Genomic DNA, 19,072 nt, shown 5'->3' with positions numbered 1-19,072 from the left:
TTAAGAACGGGCCTCCAGAATGAATTAAGTTCTTAACCCGAGGTATCACTGTACAGGAAAGCAACCCCCTTTAAAACGTGGAACTAAAGAAAGTTGTACCTGTGTTGTATTCTTGTGTGGGGTGGGGGCACATGCTGAAGACAGGTTGTTTTGCCTGCCACTATTGAATCACATTTCATTATTTACATCTGGGGTGCAGAATGTCAGCCAGTTCAGTGGGGCCTTGATAAATACTGTGCTGTGGATCTGCATACAGATGCAAATCTGCATCCATATAGACTACATATGCACATCTGCTTGTGGGACTGGAGCGAGAGTGATGGTGACTGCGTCTTGTGAATATCTGCTGTGTTTGTAGAGTGATTTGAAAGAAAACTGGCTGACAAAGAATAAGCAGGATCTATTTCATGTTAGGATCCAGAGTTCCTGTGGTCATGGAACAATTATTGCCACGTATGCTCTTGGCTTATATTATGTATAAACTTAATCTGATTACATTCTATTTGAAACATAATTTGGTCTCAAAAGCAACCTGCCTAAACTGAGGTGGTTCACATATAATGCCAGCCATGATTTGGTGTTACATGACTGATCTTCAAACTCTGGTTTGCAATCTTGATTTGGAGCAAAGGCAAGCCATAGTTTTTCGGATGTAACAAAAATCTATGGTTTACCACAAACCTGTAAGTGCTTTGGAGTGTGCAAGGAGTGAGCACATAAACACAGCCTGTTCAAGTACTGCCAACCATGATTTGGCATTGCATGTGAATTGGCACATAGTATACAAGGGGATACAGTATGTTTATCCAGTATTCTGATCAGAAGGATAGATGCACTCTAAGGAACTAAAATGAAGTATCCCAAAGTATTACTTGGCACTGCTAAGTGTAAGGAGTACACATAGAAGTCATATTATGAGGAATTATACTTTTTCTATTGTTGCTTAAATACAGGGTATACATTACGTTACTATTTGAAGGGAAATGTTGCCTGCAGGCTTGCATCTTACATCAGTCTGTACTTAACAATCTAGAAACCATTGCTTTTGCCCATGCCTGCTCCTTATATGTACCTGTTGCTTATATATTCTGCAACCTCTCCTCTTTGTTACTGCTTTCCTTTCATTGGATGTGATTGGTTCACTTTGGGGTCATATTAGACCACAGGAAATGTCTGGGTAACACATGAAGAAATGGAAAATCTTACATCTACACCACAAACGGTTAGTTATAGCACTGAACCTTTTTGTGTTTGCAGTGCTTTTCCCACTTCTTGAGTGCTTGAATCATGTGCCTCTTAATGTCTCTAAAAAGAGTAGAAATATTAATGTAACCTAAATTCTTCTTGGTTATGGCCTATTTTAATTACTAACCTTCTCTGAAATGTATAATTATGCTGTAAAATGTTTTTCCACCAAGGTCATCATGGGGTTGGGAGAAATTATGTGCATTGAAGGCAAAATCAGTGGATTGATTTTGGAACTTAAGATGTTGCCTAATATTTTACTTGGGTTTACAGCTAAATGCTGCTTCTTGTGTGGATAAACTAAGCAGCATGTGGTGTTTCAATTTTCACAAGGGTAAAAATATATTGAGAAATTCCTATGTACATAACTTTGAATGCATGATGCTTGCATTCCTAACAATTAGCATGCCATTATTTTGCCTTTCCATTATGGCCGCATTCCAGAGGTGTCATGTTATGCGCAGAAAGGATTATGTACACTGTTCATTGCTAGGATACATATACTAAATATGCCATAATTTTATTATGTATTTTGTGGTTTTATATCTTGATTTTATTCTGTAAACCGCTCTGAGACCCCCAGGTGTAGGGTGGTATATAAATTCAACAAATACATATAATAATAATAATTAATAATTAATAATTCAACAGCCATAATGCTTGTTTTGAGAAGTTTATTGAAGTCAAGCCTTCTATAGGTTTGCACAGTTCAGCCATTTGATTATTTTTTGCACACTGGACTGCGGCCATCACCTTGAATTTTCTTGCATTACTAAACTTAGAAATACTAACATTTGTGTGTTCTTTTGCTTTTCTAATTACGTAACATCAGGAAGATGTGGAAGGAAGCTGGGCTCAGGTTGGAGACTTTTCTTTTAAACCTTCTGTGTAAAACATCAAAGTTTATTTCACCATCGAAAACTTATTTTATTTTTTATTTTTTTTTAAATTAAATACATTGAAAAACATTTTTGAGGGGAAATTAATGAGTAAATATTTCAAATGTTAATTCGCCCAAAATTTATTTTGAGAAATTATTTGTCATGGAGGTTGGCATTATATTACCTACTCTTGAGGCTTGTTCTCCTGGAGTTCATCACAGGCTTGTGATAGCATAGCAACAAAATGTGTGCTTTCTGCTGATTTTTGTTTCTGTCACAACGCATTCAGATTAAACTAAAATCTGTTTAAATAAGTTAATAACTTCTTTCTAACAGCAGCCACTTCCCACTTTGTGTAGCTGGTTAGTGCCAGTGATCCACATTGTAAACACGTGAAGGGATGGCTTCACATGACATGGTAAGCCAAAATATGACTTCAGTGAGGCTGTGCAAACATGCAGGGGAGCTCAGAGCTCATTTGCCCCTCCCTACTCATTTTTACAACTGCACCGTGCTGACTAAGCTAAAGTTTGGCTTTAGTGTATCATCCGAATCAGGAATCATGGTTAAGCCACTCTCTCACTAATCATGAGCTGTAGCCAAGAACAAACTTCTCTATAGCTCGTGGTAAGTCAGGAGAGAACTTAGTTTTGCCCAGGTCAAGGCGGCAGGATGAAGGTCCAGAGGAGAGGAAAACAGCTCCTCTCCAAGAGCAGGTTCTCACAGTCTTACTAAGTCATTGTTTGCCTTACCCAGTTGTGCAAAGCAGGTCAAAGTTTGAAATGAGGAATTGAAATGTACCAGGAAGCTGCAGCCCTGGCACTATCAGAGAGTTTGACGATGTGCATCTTCAAATCATTCTTCAGTGTACACCGAAGTAAATGTTAATTGCTGTATAAATAAAGTGTGAAGTGGTTTTAATTTTTAAAACATTGCTTTGCATCTTCAGTAGCTACAACCTCTTTCTTGTGTGAAACTGTAAGGCACTGACTAAATATTTTACATCTTCTTATTTACAATTACACTTCAATGGTTTTCTTTTAATAGACCTTAGCCTATGGTGATATGAACCATGAGTGGATTGGCAACGAGTGGCTTCCCAGTTTGGGGCTCCCTCAGTATCGCAGCTATTTTATGGAATGTCTTGTTGATGCTAGAATGCTGGACCATTTAACTAAAAAAGATCTCCGTGGTCAACTTAAAATGGTCGACAGTTTTCACAGGTAAATAGATTTAAAATAGTCTTTATTAATGAGCATTTTGTCTGTGCATTTCAACATATTTTCCTGATGCCTATTTCTTTTTTAACCTTTTAACAGAAATAGTTTCCAGTGTGGCATTATGTGTCTGCGTAGATTAAATTATGACCGAAAAGAACTTGAAAGAAGAAGAGAAGAAGGTTTGAATGAGATTAAAGGTAGCCATTTTCTTTTCTGGATTTGGTGGCGCTGTGGTTTAAACCACTGAGCCTAGGGCTTGCCGATCAGAAGGTCGGTGGTTCGAATCCCTGCAACGGAGTGAGCTCCCATTGCTTGGTCCTTGCTCCTGCCAACCTAGCAGTTCGAAAGCATGTCAAAGTGCAAGTAGATAAATAGGTACCACTCTGGCGGGAAGGTAAACGGTGTTTCCGTGTGCTGCTCTGGTTCGCCAGAAGCGGCTTAGTCATGCTGGCCACATGACCCAGAAGCTGTATGCCGGCTCCCTCGGCCAGTAAAGCGAGATGAGCTCCTCAACCCCAGAGTCGTCCGCAACTGGACCTAATGGTCAGGGGTCCCTTTACCCTTTACCTTTATGAGAAGTATATGAAATCATGATTCTATATTCAGTATTTTCTGTTGCTTGAAAAATCTCCAAAGTTGCAAGTATGTTCAATGGTAGATTCATGCCAGTGTTATATTTTGTATAGAGCTGGTGTTTATGAAGTCTAGCATGGTATTGTTAGGTCCTGTGTTCAGAACATTTTGACTGCATACTGGAACCACTGGAATCTATGGTGTTCTATCTAAAATATCCTTGAACTAGAAACAAATGCCTATATTTCTTTTCCTTCCTAAACAATTATATGTACAACTACTGGCCCTATTCATTTGAAACTTTGTGAAAGAAGGAAGAATCTGCGCAATAAAAAACTAGTGCTGTTCTGATCTCACCCTTGTGGTGCAATTTAATGGGGCAAGATGCTGGTGTTCTAAATGGTACTTTCTCCTGTAGTTGCAAGAATACAATAGATAATGATGATAATAATAATTTTTAATATGCCGCCCATCTGACTGGTTGTCCCAGCTATTCTGGGTGGCTTCCAACAAATTAAAACACAATACAGTGGAACCTCGGGTTACGTACTCCTTATGAACACTTCAGGTAATGAGCTCCGCTAACCCGGAAGTAGATGCTTCTGGATGCGAACTTTGCCCTGGGATGTGAGTGGAAGTTGCGCACCAGTGGTGTGACGGCAGCGGAAGGTCCAATTAGCGAAAGCGTGCCTCGTGTTAAGAACGGTTTCGGGTTAAGAATGGACCTCTGGAACGAATTAAGTTCGTAACAGGAGGTACCACTGTATAACATCTAACTTGAATGGAATATTTGACCAAAGGGAGTGGATGAAATTAATATAATGAAAGTGCATTTACAATTCCAGTGAGAGAAAAATGCTAGGCATCAAAAGAGACTGGAATAGCTGCACAAGGAGCTTTGAGGTCAGATTTCGAATGCTATGGATGTTTTTGTTTCTTTAAAGGATACATAAAATTTGCTAAAATTGTGTTTTAGAGACTACTGTGATTAAGCAGAATTCAAATTCTTGAAGCAAACAAATGCAAAATAATTAGTGTTTACTAATATTTGCATTACAATATTTTAATATTAAGAGCTGTATCCAACACACAGTGAGCGAACACAGTAGATTTCAGTTCACACAACAGACTGAGCTCATGCAATGATATTTGGTCTTTCTTTCCTCCCCTGCTGCTACCTATGTGCCTTCAAGATCTATTCCAGAGTGTTGGGAGTGTTGGCCCAGAGTGCTGGGCTCTAGAACAATTTTGGGGGGATTACAGGGGCGAGGGGGAGAAAGGTTTACGTCAGTTGCCTTGTGCAATGTTAGATTCCACTCAGTGTCTACAGTGTTGAAGGAATATTTCATAAACATTATATGCCAGTATCAGACATTTAGCTGCTTCATTCCTGGTGTATTTACAGTCCCATCTGTATTTGGTGCAGAACAATGCAAACTGTTGACAATGTATAAAATATGTACTTCATTTGATACTAATATTAATCAAGTGACAATGCAGTCCCAACATTTATTTCTAAGTTTCAATAGTATGCAGTACTGGAACCACACCTGAAAGAAATTGTATTTTATATATATTGTCAACTTTTTAGTGACTCACAACTTTACTTCCCCCCCTACAGATGTCCTTGTCTGGGGCAATGACAGAATGATTCACTGGGTGGTGTCGATTGGTCTCAAAGAATATGCAAATAACCTTATAGAAAGTGGAGTTCATGGCGCACTTGTGGCCTTAGATGAAACTTTTGATTACAATGCATTAGCTCTTTCTCTACAAATTCCGACTCAAAATACACAGGTAATAATGAAGAAATAATTTGTTGGAGATGATTCTTACTCATTATCAGAATATAGCACTGAATAAGAATTTGTAGAGTGTGGCCTATTTAAACCCTGGAATCCTGTATTGGTGTCAAAGAGCATAATGAATCTGTGGGATTGGGATTTAACGTTTTTTAAGGCAGAAGTGGGAAACATATGTTGACTCTGGGTGCCAGATCTTCAATGTCTTATACATATAGATTCTCCAACTGTAACCCAAAAGTTTGAAATAAGTTTTGCTGATTCTTGTTCACTTAGGCTCGTGCTGTGCTGGAACGAGAGTTCAACAACCTTCTAGTTATGGGCACAGACAGGAGGTTTGATGAAGTGAGTATTTTGGTTTTTAGTTCTACGATTCCATCCAGACTTTTTATTTGTACATACAGCCACCACAAGTTAATGAAATCCTGCAGCAAGTCTTGGGCTCAGTTATGGGGACTTTTAACTGTAGTGTGTTTTTAGATTCCCCCTCCTGCGCAATTACTGCCGAGGGGTGCAGTCAAGGGGCTCCTAGACAAGTGAGAAGATAATCTTTCCCCCCTCTGCTGTCACAGCACCTAAGATTAAGAACAGTTTTCCTGTGCAGGCAGCTGACTCACTGAGTTCAAAGATATTTCCACTATTGATCAGTTTCTTTGTCTTAAATTTTAGGAACTGAGTTCTGTATAACCATTTCTTCACTGTTAGATGTTCAGCATTTATAAATCACCAAGAACCTTTCACTACTTTATGGTTGTATTCAACATAGCACTAAGGTGAACATTCTGTCAGGGCAAGGATTTATCCTTGTGCAGCAGAATATGTCCTGTCCACCTCCATCCCACCAGTGCGAGCAGATTTTAAGGATGGCACAGGCTGCATGCTGGGAGGAAGAGTGGGTGGGAACCCCCTGTTAATCCTTGCACTTTGTTGTTTAGTCGTGTCCAACTCTTTGTGACCCCCATGGACCAGAGCACGCCAGACACTCCTGTCTTCCACTGCCTCCCGCAGTTTGGTCAAACTCATGTTCGTAGCTTCGAAAACACTGTCCAACCATCTCATCCTCTGTCGTCCCCTTCTCCTTCTGCCCTCAATCTTTCCCAGCATCAGGGTCTTTTCCAGGGAGTCTTCTCTTCTCATGAGGTGGCCAAAGCATTGGAGCCTCAGCTTCAGAATCTGTCCTTCCAGTGAGCACTCAGGGCTGATTTCCTTCAGAATGGATAGGTTTGATCTTCTTGCAGTCCATGGGACTCTCAAGAGTCTCCTCCAGCACCATAATTCAAAAGCATCAATACTGAGGCAATCAGCCTTCTTCATGGTCCAGCTCTCACTTCTGTACATCACTACTGGGAAAACCATAGCTTTAACTATACGGGACCTTTGTCGGCAAGGTGATGTCTCTGCTTTTTAAGACGCTGTCTAGGTTTGTCATCACTTTTCTCCCAAGAAGCAGGCGTCTTTTAATTTCGTGACTGCTGTCACCATCTGCAGTGATCAAGGAGCCCAAGAAAGTAAAATCTCTCACTGCCTCCATTTCTTCCCCTACTATTTGCCAGGAGGTGATGGGACCAGTAGCCATGATCTTGGGTTTTTTTATGTTGAGCTTCAGACCATATTTTGTGCTCTCCTCTTTCACCCTCATTAAAGTTTCTTTAATTCCTCCTCACTTTCTGCCATCAAAGTTGTGTCATCTGCATATCTGAGGTTGTTGATATTTCTTCTGGCAATCTTAATCCTGGCTTGGGATTCATCCATCCAGACTTTCACCTAGTTAGTGCAAAACGTTAGTTCAGTACTGCCCGTAGTGTATTGGTTGTGATTCATTTTGACATAGGTTTGCTCTGTTCTATCTCACTAGAAGCAAGTAACTCTAGTCCTCTAACGAGGTTTCCCAGGAAGCTCCACAAACTTTTTGCAGTGCAGGTTTTTTTGTACAAACCGCACCACAAGTGAGAGAAAACAATGTCTCTCTTCTAAGCTCTCTGCACATTCTGGAGGTCTCAGAAGAGACAGAATCTTGTTTCACTTGCAGGGAGACTTGTGTAAGTAAGTTAAGGAACAGGAAGGACTCCAGCTGTTTTTTTATTGAAATTTCCAAGCAACTGACAAAAATCTCCACCTCTCATCCAAGCCATTTGTTCTCGCTGCATTTAGGAAGCTTGGGGGTGAAAGTGGAGCTCCTTCTGACATGCATAGCAGTTTGAAAAAAGGGGGAGCAGGGAAATTTCTGTAGGTTCCTTTTTCCTTTTCATGCCACAGTGCAAGTGAGAGGAAATGCCTCTCCCAATGTCCTCTCTGCATGTGCCAGAAGATTTGGTTTATGGAGGGAATTGAGGTTAATGAGGACAGGTAGAAGTTTGGTAAGCCTAGTCAATATTTGTTAATCCCTATTTTAACATAGGAGATTTAAAACATTTAAGTAGACTTTTCCCTCCCCTTGAATTTGTTATAGCTCTGCATTTGTACCATGTTGGGCAGTGATCATGGCATGTTTTGTTTTTTGGATATGTCAGGCAACTGCAAGGAAGAACTATGCCTTCTCTCTGTGTTGTCTTAGTGGGAATAGTCACCACACTTCCTGCGCTGAAGCATGGGGAGAAAGTGGATAGAGAGATATTTTTCTGCCTCTCATAATACAAGAAAACTGGGTCATCCAACAAAGCTGAACATTGGAAGATTCAGGAGAAGCAAAATGAAGTAATTCTTCATACAGCCTACAGCTGAACTATGAAATTCACTGTGGAGTAAATATAAGTTGCTAGGAAGCACTAGTGGGAAAGAGTGCTGTTGAATTCAAGTTCTGCTTCTGGCCTTCCTTTAGGCCAGGCACCCCCAAACTTCGGCCCTCCAGATGTTTTGGACTACAATTCCCATCATCCCTGACCACTGGTCCTGTTAGCTAGGGATCATGGGAGTTGTAGGCCAAAACATCTGGAGGGCCGCAGTTTGTGGATGCCTGCTTTAGGCATCTAGTTTACTGGTGTGAGAATAGGATGATGGACCAGATGGGCTTTTGACCTGATGCAGCAGGTCTCTTACATTCTCAGGACATGTGCCATTAAATGCATCTGTATGCCACTTCTACGTATTCAGGGAATAAGCCCTTCCAGTATAAGAGTAGCTTGAGGAATTTATCTCAAATGTGTACTAGTGAATCTGTTTCCCACTGCAACCCCTGGCTGTCCTCTTCTGTTTTCAGTCCAGTAGAACTGGCCCAAAGTAGCACACTAACCAAAACATAAAAACGGTCAGGTGTGAATAACTTTTGGATCATTTAGTTTAGGTGGCAAAGTGCCCACTTAACCATGGGGAGCAATGGAGGTGAGGTTAGGGCTTTTCTGGAACTGAGGTTTGATGATGGTTATGCAGCACTGGAAAGAACTGAGCAGTCATATAATCGAAATTAAAAAAAATTAAAGACCAACTAAGTTTGTTATTGGTATGAGCTTTCGTGTGCATGCACACTTCTTCAGATATACTGAAACAGAAGTCACCAGACCCTTATACCGTATATAATGAGAGGGTGGGGAGGGTTATTACTCAGGAGGGTGGTGGGAATGGGTGATTGGCTGATAGGTGTGGTAAACCTGTTGACGACTGTTAAGCTTTGGTTTTAAAAAAGCAGACTAAACATATAAGAGTGAACAGGGACAAATGGAAAGGTCAAATTTTATAAGTGTTGGTTCATTTTTGTTCAGTATCTCAACAGAACAGAGCACAATATACATCCTCCAATCTCTCTTGGAGATCTGTGGATGCTATGGTTGCATGGATGCTATCCCTGGCTTGCTTTGTTTATGAGACAGCTGAGTTTCTGTAAATTGTACTCCTTCTCAATGAGTTTAAATATATTCTTGATTTTATCTCAAAAAGGATGATTAAACTATTGAAAGGCTTCCTAGAGGGAGAGCACAAGAGGGTGAGGAGGAGGAGTTGTGGGATGAATGGTACAGCTGTGTACTGTAGCTTTCTACTTCTGAGAAGAGAGCTGGTTGGAGGGGAATTCACAGAAGGAAAAGGCTTAAAAAATGAGAAATATAACATCACTTTGTCTTTCCTTCCTTACGTTCTGTTGGAAATGCCAAAGAAGGTGATGGTGATTCAGTGAGGTGCAAGACAAACCAGGAGGGCACTTGCAAACTGGGTGGGGGACAAGGGATACTCAGGGGAAAGGGGCGTGGTCAGTAGAAAAGGGAACTCAAATTCAAGGGAATTCCAGCATGCCAGAGCTGTTAAGAATGAGTGGAAAGAGGTTTGATGGACAAAAGGGTAGCCCTGCAAAGGCAATTTCCAGACACACAAAAAGGAAGGCCAACTGTCTTGTTTGACCTTGTTTAACAAAAAGGTAGTCAGCTTTTCATTGTTTTTTTTGAAGTCCAGTTTACAATACTGCTTGGAATAGCACTCTTTATTTCTCAGGGCTGTAGGTAGCCAATTAATAGGCAGAATGGTGATTGAATTAGAACCAGAGGAGAACTGTAGTCCTGGAGATCTTAAGCTATTTGAATCACACTCTCGTCCACATCAATGAGAATTTTGTGGGGAAATCGCAGCTTGATTTGTCTGTCCAGCTAAATTTTTGCTTAGCTTATTTTCTCAGACAAAGCAAAAAGGAAACTGTTCAAGGTGCACAAAATAGCAACAGAAGGCTGCAGAAACTTTTATTTTCTGCATTAATTTGGAATTCAGTACAGTACTGGATATTTGTAATTAATGTAATGTCTGCTAAACTTGCTTATCATATTGCATGTAGTTTCAAATTCCTATTAGATGGGGGAAAGATGAGTAAACTTCTTTCCTTCAAAGACTGAGAGCTATGGGATAGTCTTTGAAAAGGATGCATGAATATTGGATTTTTATACATCACCAATAAAACGATCAGCAACGTGCAAAATATGTGGCTCCAAAGCATCTAAAAATCTAAACCAAAGCACAATGTTTAAAGCCCTCTTGAATATTATGGTTGTGTTGTATATTAATTATAAATTAAAGTGTATTGCCTTCTTTTTCATGTTCAATCTTTGTTACACTTGTTAATTTGATAGGATGATGACAAGAGCTTTAGACGAGCACCTTCATGGAGGAAGAAGTTTAGACCAAAGGACATCCGGGGTTTAGCAGCTGGATCAGCAGAGACTCTCCCTGCAAACTTCAGAGTTAACACCTCAATGTCTTCACCTTCTATGCAGCCAAAGAAGATGCAAATTGATGGTAATGTAGTGCTTATTTTTTTAAGCATGATGATGATTTATGCCTGAGGTTGTAAGTGTAATCATCTGCTTTCTGTGTATGGGGAGTGGGGAGGACTTAACCCTGTGCATGACTTTCAGTAATGCTTTTATTTGTCAGTGAATGATGGCAGCATTAGTAATACTATTTCAGCATTAATAACTGTTGACTTTCTGTGAGATCTAATGAAGCAAAGTTTAGGATTGTCTTCAAATGATTTAGAAATCTTTAAAAAAACATTTATCTCTCTGTGGTAATGGAACACATCTGAATCTATTATCCATGTAGCACATATGAAATATTGTTGCATGCAATCCACAAAGTATTATTGCTGTACATAATCAAGTTTCAGCTTAGCTTGTATGATGTTCTGCTCCAGTCCTCTTGGTGGATAGGTATAGCTGTAACTGGTAGATTCTACCAGCTATGCAGGTCTTACCAGTAAACAACCTGATTCCTTAACACAGGGTGGGGGGGTCTCTGGCCCAGATGCGTTCTCTCAGTAAATGTCATTAGCCAAGACAACCAAGGCAGGTTCAGTGATGTGACCAGGGCTAAAGTCAGATTGGAATGGATCCAAGTGATCAGCTTTCTCCAAGCATTCCTAAGGCTGGACCACCATCACCTTCTCAAACACCTTGCTCTAAAACGGTATTATTTGCCACTGGGCAATAGTTTTAATACTTCTGGGTCCAGGGAGGTCGTCTTAATGAGGGGAAGCACAGCTGCCTTTCTCAGGGCAGATGAGACATCTGCCATAGTGCCATCTCTCATGTTATATAGAATTGTAGAGTTGTAAGTTACCAAGGTGGCGCTGTGGTTAAACCACAGAGCCTAGGGCTTGCTGATCAGAAGGTCGGCGGTTTGAATCCCTGTGACGGGGTGAGCTCCCATTGCTTGGTCCCAGCTCCTGCCAACCTAGCAGTTCGAAAGCACGTCAAAATGCAAGTAGATAAATAGGAACCGCTACAGCGGGAAGGTAAACGGCGTTTCCATGTGCTGCTCTGGTTTGCCAGAAGCGGCTTTGTCATGCTGGCCACATGACCTGGAAGCTATACGCCGGCTCCCTCAGCCAATAATGCGAGATGAGCGCGCAACCCCAGAGTCGGTCACGACTGGACCTAATGGTCAGGGGTCCCTTTACCTTTTTAAGTTACCAAGAGGATGCAGGTGGCACTGTGGGTTAAACCACAGAGCCTAGGGCTTGCTGATCAGAAGGTTGGCGGTTCGAATCCCTGCGACGGGGTGAGCTCCTGTTGCTCGGTCCCACCTCCTGCCAACCTAGCAGTTCGAAAGCACCTCAAAGTGCAAGTAGATAAATAGGTACCGTTCCAAGCGGGAAGGTAAAAGGCGTTTCTGTGTGCTGCTCTGGTTCGCCAGAATCGGCTTTGTCATGCTGGCCACATGACCTGAAAGCTGTACACTGGCTCCCTCGGCCAATAACGCAAGATGAGCGCCGCAACCCCTGAGTCGGTCACGACTGGACCTAAAGGTAAAGGTAAAGGGACCCCTGACCATTAAGTTACCAAGAGAGTCATCTAGCCCAACTCTCTACAATGCAGGAATCTTTCGCCCAATGTGGGGCTCGAACCCATGACCCTGAAATTCAGAGTCTCATACTCTACTGACTGAGCTGCCCCCTATCCTTAACCTCTCTTCATTTTGGTTAGTTCTTTTATGGGCTATGCTAGTCAGGTATATGGAGAGGAACTGTGTCAGTATTGGCACAGGAGCATAGGGCTGGGAGTCACTTGACCTTAAGCATCTAAGTGAGAAGCTGCCTTGTGAATATAGCTAGTACGAGGCTTATAAATTCATGACCCCAGGCACCACATTGAATGCTGCTCCAGGGATAAAGCTGTTAATGCACCAAATCAGAGCATTGGTCTATTAGTATTGCTTCCAATTCCTGAGGCCCTCAGCACACAAAGCGTGTCTTTTGCCATTGAGCTATGACACCTTTCCCAAATTTGTGATTGGGGCGTGTGGTTGTTATGACCGACTTAGGAGAATGGAAAGTATATGCTGGTGTAGTTTTGTGGGCTGCAGCCAGTTTGACAATTAACAGTGGCCCTCAATATGTGCAAGGTTTTCCCATCCTTTTCATAAAGTGGCTTACAAATACAAAGTAGTGAATATGTAGCCAATTACTTTACATTCTGTGTAGCTAACATTTTGTAACTTTATGGTGTTACTGTAACTGCATTGATATGTGATTCTAATACTAACTGCATGCTGTGTTCTGCATGTCTTCCTGATTGTTGGAATAGGCAATGTATCAGCAACACAAAGATTGGATTCTGCTACAGTAAGGACTTATTCATGTTAAAGCCTTTTATTGGTAAGTAACAGTGATAGCCTCATTGTGGTGCATGGATGTTTTTAAAGTTACAGTATACAGTCATACCTCAGTTTAAGTACGCTTTGGTTTGAGTACTTTCAGTTTACGTACTCAGCGGCCCCGTCTGGAACAGATTAATCCACGTTCCATTACTTTCAATGGGAAAATTCACTGCAGGTTAAGTACGGACTTCCAGAACCAATTACACTCATACTTCAGGTTAAGTACGCTTCAGGTTGAGTACTCCGCTGACCCGTCTGGAACGGATTAATTCATTTTCCATTACTTCCAATGGGAAAGTTCGCTTCAGGTTAAGTATGCTTCAGTTTAAGTACTCCGCGGACCGTCTGGAATGGATTAATCCACTTTCCATTACTTTCAATGGGAAAGTTCGCTTCAGGTTAAGTATGCTTAAGGTTAAGTACAGACTTCCGGAACCAATTGTGTTACTTAAACCGAGGTACCACTGTACAAATATTGGAACACCTGCTTGACATCTTTCTGGTTGCTGTCTGTGGCATGTTGAAGTCCACATTGATTCAGAAGATGTCCCCCAGAACCACAAACTGCTGACCAGCCTCATGAATTTAGAAAGCAGTTTTGCGATTCAGCCAAGCAACTGTAGAGAGGAAGTTGGTGAAATATTCCATATACAGCACCAATATATAATCCCCCTTTGAACAGCTGTCATACCTAGTCCCCAAACTACTTTTTAAACTCCGTAGTTTTAGACAGAAGTTTGAGTTCTGTGGGGACACCTTTTGAAAGGCTCTGGGCACAGGAGTCATACCCCCTCCTGTATTTCTGATGTCTTTGTGAAATGGGCAGTATATAAATATTTTAAATAAATCTACATTAGATAATTTTTAAAAAATAAATATTTTCATGCACTGGTAACTGTACTTTCAGCACCAGGCTTTCTAGTTTGTTTTTGGAAGATTGAAAAGGGGGAAACTATATGTAATGTGCAAATAACTTGTATTGGGGTTTGTAGTAATGTAAGTACAAATACATCTGTATACTTCAAAAATTTTATTCTGTTGTACTGGGTAAGTGAATGAACAAAAAGCTATGCAGGGTGCTGCTCCTTACCATTTAAAATTCTGTCCAACCCTTAAGGGCTATAATCCTGCTTTAAGAAATAAAGGCTGCCTTCATGCGCATAACCAAGGGAAGGCAGGGGGGCAGCCTGGCTACGCCCATGGCTAGATTAACCTCTTCAAGTAAACGGTTTGGTTTTTATTTAAAACATGTCTGCCTTAATTATATCTTTGGGGAGACAGTGCATGGGAATACATAACATTTTATTCTATATATAAGACGAATTTATAAAATATTCTCGTTCTTCAAAAGCTACCTATAGGAAAGTGCTTTACAGCTAGTTGTACATCTGGTGCAATTGCACTCGTGGGGCCAAGAGGAGTAGCCCACTGGTGCTGTGACACTTCTGAGTAAAGTCATTCCATACAACTGATCAGCTGTTGGATGGGGAGGAAAAGGGAAGTCTGGGCAGAGTTTGGTTTCCCCCCTTCCTTTGCCTAACAGTCACTTGGCACTGTGACAGGCTTCCACTGCCTCCCTTGATCGAGGCTGTGAAAAAAGAGTAAAACCGCATGTAGTCTCCCCTCTGTTCTTGTCATTCCTTGGATTAGAGAGATGGTGCATACGTTTCCCTGTCTTGACTTCTGCAACTAACTGAGTCTTACTTTATTTTCAGTTTATCCCCACTATTTCTACAGATGACCTGAAACATTTTGAATTCAAAGACCATATTTTGGAAACAATTCAAATCTTTAATCTTGTTAATACTTGTTAAATCAACACTTTGAAATATTTTATTACAGAGTTTTTAATTAGATGAATTTGTGAGTACTATAGAGAAAGTATTTTAGACTTAAATGTTTCTTATATTTATGTAAGTGTATGTGAGTCTTATTACTTACCTTTGTATTCAGTCTATAAATCAAATTACTGCCGATTTGTTAATTTTAGTCTCTTCTATTGAATGTACTGTAATGCTTGTATGTATCTACCCCTATAAGCAATGTAGGGTTTTTGTAAATTATGCAGTTATTGTAATTATCAGTAATAAGTTTTTAATAATAAACCCAGGTGAAAAGGATTTTACTATCTTTGTAAAGGTATCCTGACTCAAGCAGTATATATATTTTGCCATTTGGAAAATGCTAGCTAGCTCTAAAACGTTAAATAAATCCCATTTTTTTCAGAGAAGCATATGTTTATTAATAAAGTGGGCATGGTACCTGCTTCTATTTCCGTTCATAACTGTATGTTTTCCACCTAGCATATGATTTTAAAGTGGATTTATTTAAGCCTTCTGTTCAATATAACTTGCTTTAAATGAAATTCTAAAATGTGGGATTTATTTGAATACTATGAAATGTGTGAGAGACCTGGTGAGCTCCTTTATAACTTCTTTTTTGTGGCTATATTTGTACAGTCTATGTTCATTGACTGAGCATAAGCCATAAGCGGAAATATTTTCTCTTAACTGAGGATAGCTCCTAATAGTACTCAATAGGCAACGAAGTGCTCTTCTGTATTTTGATGTGAAACTGTTTTTCAGAAAAATACCGAACTGATGCAATTCTTCTAAGTGGACCAATCATGATGCGCAACTGTCTCATGACGAAAATGCTGATGGCCCATGAGGCTAAAGCGTGTAGTAGTGCAACTATTAAAAAGGCCTTATTTTTCTTATGCCATCTTTTGCATATATTTATAAACTTGTTTTAAATTCTGGACAAAAATTAATTGTTAATAGTGTTAGCCATTTCAACCAATATAAGTAGAAAATGCATCATTCGTTTTTTAAAATAGCATCTTAAGATGCCAGCGAGGAATGAGTTCAGATTATGGTGCATTATTTATTATGCAATAATATATACAGCATGTCTTTTTCTGTTTTGGTTTTGGCTCTTTTTAATTGTACGACTGAAATTCATTGTTACTGTTCTGTGTTTTTTTTCTATTAATCTTTTATGTGTACTTCTGATTATGTAACAAAATATGTACAGACTAAGTACTTTTGAACTATTTTTATCACAGTATTATTTATTGCTTTCTTCAATAAAGTACTGAAGCATTTTTTCCACTGCCAACAATGGGGCTTGAAGTGTTTTGAAGTCAAATTTCAAGTAATTAATTGATGTAGATGAGATTTCTTGTGAAGCATCGAGTCATGTTCCTCTTTGCTGAAACCAGCTTTCCCCAGCCCAGGTGCCCTCCAGATGATTCTGGAGCACAACTTCCAGAATTAGACTACAACTTGGGTGAGGCTGGTCTAAACTGAGGCAAGTCCCATAACCTTCAAGACACTTAAGCTATTACCTGTGGCGTAGCACAATGTGGTGTTCTAGTAGCTTTGCACTACAAATCCCATTCTCCTATTGCCCATGCTGGCTAGGGACTGATGTGAATTACCCAGAACATCTGGAAAGGACCGTCTATGCTGTGTCACAGTCTGTTTACATTCGTAAAGTGTAGCCCTGCATTCGATTGCGGCTTTGATGTTAAACTCCGTTGGACTCCAGTGCAACTTCAGAGTAAGCCTGCATAACAATCTGTGTGCAGGATTGGAACCCTGCTGATGAAAATTTGTCTCAAAATGTGCCATATAAAACAAGCATTTCTAGAATGCTTTAGTAAGTACCGTAGGTTGCTTTTAAATCTTTTGAAGTTCACCCCACTGATGAAACTGCTGTTGCCTTCTGCCATCCTCTTGTTTTCTAAATGGCTGCTTAGCCCTGTGACCAGGAGCTATTGTCATGTAATCTGGGGATTATCCCTCCCCCTTTTTTCATCTGTGCTATTCTAGCACTTTAGTTTAGAAACAGATTAATATTTCTGGTAGCTATAGCAACTCTATGTTGAATGTGCTTTCCTCAATATTGAATGATACTCTCTCTGCACTCATTTCAATACAGATGAATCACACATTTCCCCTAGCTTTTCCTTTCCATCTCAGCAGTTCACAACTTGCAGCTCACATTTAGAAGTGCAAGCACAGAATCAAACAAGACAGCTATTTGCTGCCCTAGAGGCAAGGAGTTACAGCTTCTTTTCCTTCCATACTTGCATCCCAAACCCTGGAAAGGAGGAAGATTAATGTTCCCAGCAGTTTCCCCTTGAATTCTGTATCAGTATCTTAGACCTTGGGTAGTCAGTGTGGAGTCTGTGGCAAACTCCCTCAGTAAAGAAGGGAGCAAGGTAACATGACCAGGTTGGAGGCACGTTAAAATTTAAACCCCCCTGACAATTATTCTTGAGAGGTCTGAGATTCTCTGTACATGGTAGTGTTTACTAATGCAGCAGCAAGGATTCTTTATATAAAGGAAAACCTGAGGCCACTTACCCCTCAACCAGTAGATCAAAGTAAGAATGAGGCATGTTGGAAACAAAAGTCGAATTTTATTTATACACATTCAGTGAGGGTTAAAGCTCAGTGATTACTCTGGGAAGGTACAACTTTGTTTCAGTCAGATCCCTTTACAGAAGTAATTAAGAACTTTACTTAAAGCTTTATTTTAAACCTGTTTCTAATTAAACTAATTGTTCCAAGAATGGTTGTGTTCTACTCAGCCAGTAAAACGCTTTCAGACTCCTCCTAGAATCTTTTCCTTCCCCTCAGAGAAATAATCTGGGTTGCCCAGCCTAGCGAAACCCTAACCACCCAGCCAAGCCTTTAAAAGCCTAAAATCCACCCAAGCGCTATCTGACCATTTCTCTCCACTCCCTTGTGATTGGTTGACACACACACCCAAGCCCTGATTGGCTTATGGGTCTCCAGGAGGATAGTGCAAGGCCCAGTGTCCATAAGTGTCCTCCAGATAACTATTCCCATCATCCCTGACCATTGGCCATGTTGGCTAGGGCTGGTGAGAGCTGTTGTCCCACAGTATCTGGAGGGCGTTACATTGCTTAGCCCTGACTTAGATACGTATGAGCCTTTCCATCACTTGAGATCTGGCTGGCTCTTCTCCCCGTGCCATAAGAAAACCTTTCTGCTTCAATTTTGTGGAATATTCTCTCCTGGAAACAGTGATGCTCTCTGGGCAGAAGTCCAGGGCCCTGTTCAGACACACAGAGAGAGCAGGGCTGGATTTGCACATTTTGAAGCAATGCGATGAAGCAAGCGATGGTGCTAATACTCGGAAATCTTGTTTAGGTCAGCCAAAACAGTTTTAAGAGAAGCTTTTAGAAACTTGTTTTTTTCCCCTTTAGCATATAACAGTCATGTTCCGAATTTCATTCAGCTATAAATTCCATAGATGGAATAAAGTTGCTTTTCTAGACTCTTCCTCACATTTTTACCACCATTAAACTGTATTTGTGAGTCATTGCTCTTCTTTCCCAATGGTGTAACATCTCTCATTTACCCTAAAAAAGGTCTATAGGAAACTGTATCCTATAACATTTGTTTTTAAGTTGCAGGTTTCCAAAGAGTAGAAAAGTGTTCCTTAACAGTTTCCAATACACACATACATGTTTTTAAGCAGTTGGTCTCTGCTCCTTGCCCCAAACATGAGTTTCCAACAGTCATCGTTGCTATTATTTGGAGTTCAATAGACAACTTTTTAAAGCTACTTTTTAAAGCATGGATCTCTGAAGTTTGGACTTGCAGATGGCAAAGAGAGTGTTCTGTTTACCTATTCTTCTCATGCACATGGCAAAAGCAGCTAGAGTGCTTCCTTCTTCTACAGGAGCTTGGCTGGTGAGAAGGGAAATAACCTGAGGCAGAAAAGTGGCAGTGACCCATTATTC

General features: G+C 40.5%; 1 protein-coding gene across 6 annotated transcripts in view; it reads left to right on the top strand.

The window, feature by feature from the left end:
• Positions 1-18,853, top strand: part of PPFIA1 (PTPRF interacting protein alpha 1) — a 60,925-nt gene extending 42,072 nt beyond the window's left edge. The window contains exons 23-31 of one of the 6 annotated variants that reach the window (XM_035116917.2): positions 1,160-1,222; positions 2,078-2,104; positions 3,174-3,349; positions 3,446-3,543; positions 5,541-5,716; positions 5,998-6,066; positions 10,764-10,929; positions 13,218-13,288; positions 15,006-18,853. In XM_035116917.2, coding sequence (XP_034972808.1) covers positions 1,160-1,222; positions 2,078-2,104; positions 3,174-3,349; positions 3,446-3,543; positions 5,541-5,716; positions 5,998-6,066; positions 10,764-10,929; positions 13,218-13,276 — 834 coding nt within the window. In that variant the 3' untranslated portion in view covers positions 13,277-13,288; positions 15,006-18,853. The remainder of the gene's footprint in view (positions 1-1,159; positions 1,223-2,077; positions 2,105-3,173; positions 3,350-3,445; positions 3,544-5,540; positions 5,717-5,997; positions 6,067-10,763; positions 10,930-13,217; positions 13,289-15,005) is intronic. The other 5 variants (XM_035116935.2, XM_035116926.2, XM_035116953.2 and 2 more) reach the window with 5 other exon arrangements.
• The last annotated feature ends 219 nt before the right edge of the window (positions 18,854-19,072 follow it).

The sequence above is a fragment of the Zootoca vivipara genome, chromosome 1 (assembly GCF_963506605.1).
Source record: "Zootoca vivipara chromosome 1, rZooViv1.1, whole genome shotgun sequence".
Taxonomy (NCBI): Eukaryota; Metazoa; Chordata; class Lepidosauria; order Squamata; family Lacertidae; genus Zootoca; species Zootoca vivipara.
The sequence above is the reverse complement of the archived record's forward strand: the minus strand, read 5'-3'. Positions and strand labels throughout refer to the sequence as shown.